The sequence below is a fragment of the Gymnoscopelus braueri genome, assembly GCF_963280865.1.
Source record: "Gymnoscopelus braueri genome assembly, chromosome: 22".
Classification (NCBI taxonomy): Eukaryota; Metazoa; Chordata; class Actinopteri; order Myctophiformes; family Myctophidae; genus Gymnoscopelus; species Gymnoscopelus braueri.
Window position 1 is genome coordinate 21,195,624 of NC_137624.1, and position 2,500 is coordinate 21,198,123.

The 2,500-nt window shown below is 40.4% G+C and overlaps 1 protein-coding gene across 1 annotated transcript in view; it reads left to right on the top strand.

Annotated features, from left to right (window-relative positions):
- LOC308077980 (keratin, type I cytoskeletal 18) overlaps positions 1-2,500 on the top strand; it is an 11,928-nt gene that overhangs the window by 6,358 nt on the left and 3,070 nt on the right. Inside the window, exons 6-7 of the mRNA XM_080419007.1 lie at positions 313-477; positions 901-1,026. Coding sequence (XP_080275133.1) covers positions 313-477; positions 901-1,026 — 291 coding nt within the window. The remainder of the gene's footprint in view (positions 1-312; positions 478-900; positions 1,027-2,500) is intronic.

Below are 2,500 nucleotides of genomic sequence, written 5' to 3' on the forward strand. Positions count from 1 at the left end.
AAAAAACTAAAGCGGAAACATACCTGCCCACATGTCCACGCTAACACATCACTTAAAGGCGGTGTAGGTGATATATTTATAATACATATATAGGTCTATTATTCCAATAGTAATCATCTCTCCAGCTCTATATGAATAATCTATGGATACCAATTTCATCCAGTCAGGACTCTATAGCAATGATAACTCAGAATATAGAGCCTTAACATTTTAGCATTAACAAAATGCTTTTTACACAAAGTGTCATGATATGAAGGTAATACCTTTGTGTTACACTAAGCCTTTTCTGGACACTCTTGCCCGTCTCTGTAGGAACTCGACCAGATGAAGTCTCGTATTGCCAGAGATGAGGTGAATGTGGAGGTTGACTCTGCCCGTGGTCCAGACCTGGGCCTAGTTCTGTCAGACATGCGGTCTCAGTATGAAGGCATTGTGAAGAAGAACAAGGACCAGGCGGAGCAGTGGTACCGCAAGAAGGTCAGTGGTGGAAGACTTTAATTATTTTTTTTAACAAAACAATATAATAATTGCAATACCAAAGGAAAAAAGGAGAAAACACCACTAGACAGTATTGCAAGTCATCTCTCATAAACCCACCCCACCCCATCAATCCCTATGGCAACTTTCTAATTCTGAAAGGAATATTTTGTAGCCCTCCTTCAGTGCCAGCTTTCTGGAGAGAATAATCATGAATGTAATTCTCTACGAATTCTCAGGAAGTTTGCAATTAATCTGATATTCACGTTTGGGTCAAACTGTCCAACTCAGTTAGTGGGAATACAAATACAAAAGCAAAAACAAAATGACTGAAATGTAGCTACGGTCCATTTCACAGACCACATCCTCACCATGAGGATACCATAAAAATAGAATGAATTAAAATGTGTGTCTCCTCTGCAGTTGGACAATGTGCAGAATGAAGTCAAGGAGAGCAACGAGGCGCTGAGAGGAGCTCAGAGTGAGCTGACTGAACGGCAGCGCTTCCTCCAGACGCTGGAGGGGGAGATGGAAAGCCTGCACAAACAGGTAAGCTGGAAATTGAAATGGAGACGGCACGAGTTGAGTGAAATATCTCGTTTTTGAGTGTCTTTTCCTGTACCTCATGACATGCCAGGACATCTTTTAAGCCTGATATATACTTTGTCGTATGACAAAGTATGACATGGCTTTACGGTATACTGTGAGATCTCAAGAAGTATATGTAGTGATCCTAGAATCTAGTTGGATCTCACTTTTATTAGGAGGGACTGAACAGGGTGATGATTTATCTCCCACTTTTGTGAAATACTGTGATGTACACAGATAATAAACCTTGTTATACTGTATGTTCTATAGGCTCATGCATGCCCATATGATTCATTTGGCCAGACTTTACCAAAACATGGAATAAAACAACATTCATGTAGGTTCAGCATGTGCAAAACCTGGTACTAATTTCAATGAAAGTGTTGGCTCAATGTGGAGAAGGCAAGCGTTCAACTTGAGTATGTGTACAGTATGTACACAGGTGTACACGATTTATTATCCTTTAGGTAGATTTGTAAAGTTCATCACTTACTGAGAGGTACTTGATTTGCCTTACAATAAATATCTCCGTTTCTCAAATTGATAGCAGTTTAATAACATCTTACAGGTCAGTAAGTTCCCTATGAGTCACACTCGAAATTCCGGAAATTAAGACTGACATCAAACTGACCACAAACCCATTACCACTTAAACAGACACTAATGTATCATTCTGACTCATCTACTGAATCATTTTGTCTATCGCTGTTGTAATCCACGCTGACAGAAAGAATATCCTCCCACACTATTTTCCGTTTTCTAAATAAGAGACCTGATGAGACGAGAATCTTATCTGAAGAAACAAATGTCTGGAATGGTTTCCAAAGCCTCTGAGATATGCTGTACTTACAACTCTACATTTGGTTATTATGGTGAATTGTAGTCCCTACTATTCCCATGCAAACCATTAAAAAGAAACTACCCTGGAAACCTTATATGTGTCGAAAGCAAAAATGTATTATCATTCATGAGGTCACTGGCATAATTTGAAGTCCTCTTGATCAAATTTAGGGCAAAGCGATCTCAGGAAATTAAGCAGTGAAACATGCATAGACCTATTTCACTCTGACAACTGTTGAACACTCCCTAAACCGATATGGCCCATATTCAAAAGCAAAAATAGGAACTCGATATGGACTTCAAGGCAATACCTTATGACCTCACCCCATTAGACAGGTCAGCAGGTAACTTCTACTATGCCATCCAGCTATCTGTCTGTCTGTTTGTGCATACCCATGTGTATTCTGTGCAGTCCAACTCTGGCACTTTTGAACACTGGAAAATAAGATTTTACACCAACAAACCAAATGATCATTAGATCTCCTGGACCCTGTGTGTGTGTGTGTGTGTGTGTGTGTGTGTGTGTGTGTGTGTGTGTGTGTGTGTGTGTGTGTGTGTGTGTGTGTGCGCGTGCGCGTGCGCGTGCGCGTGTGTGT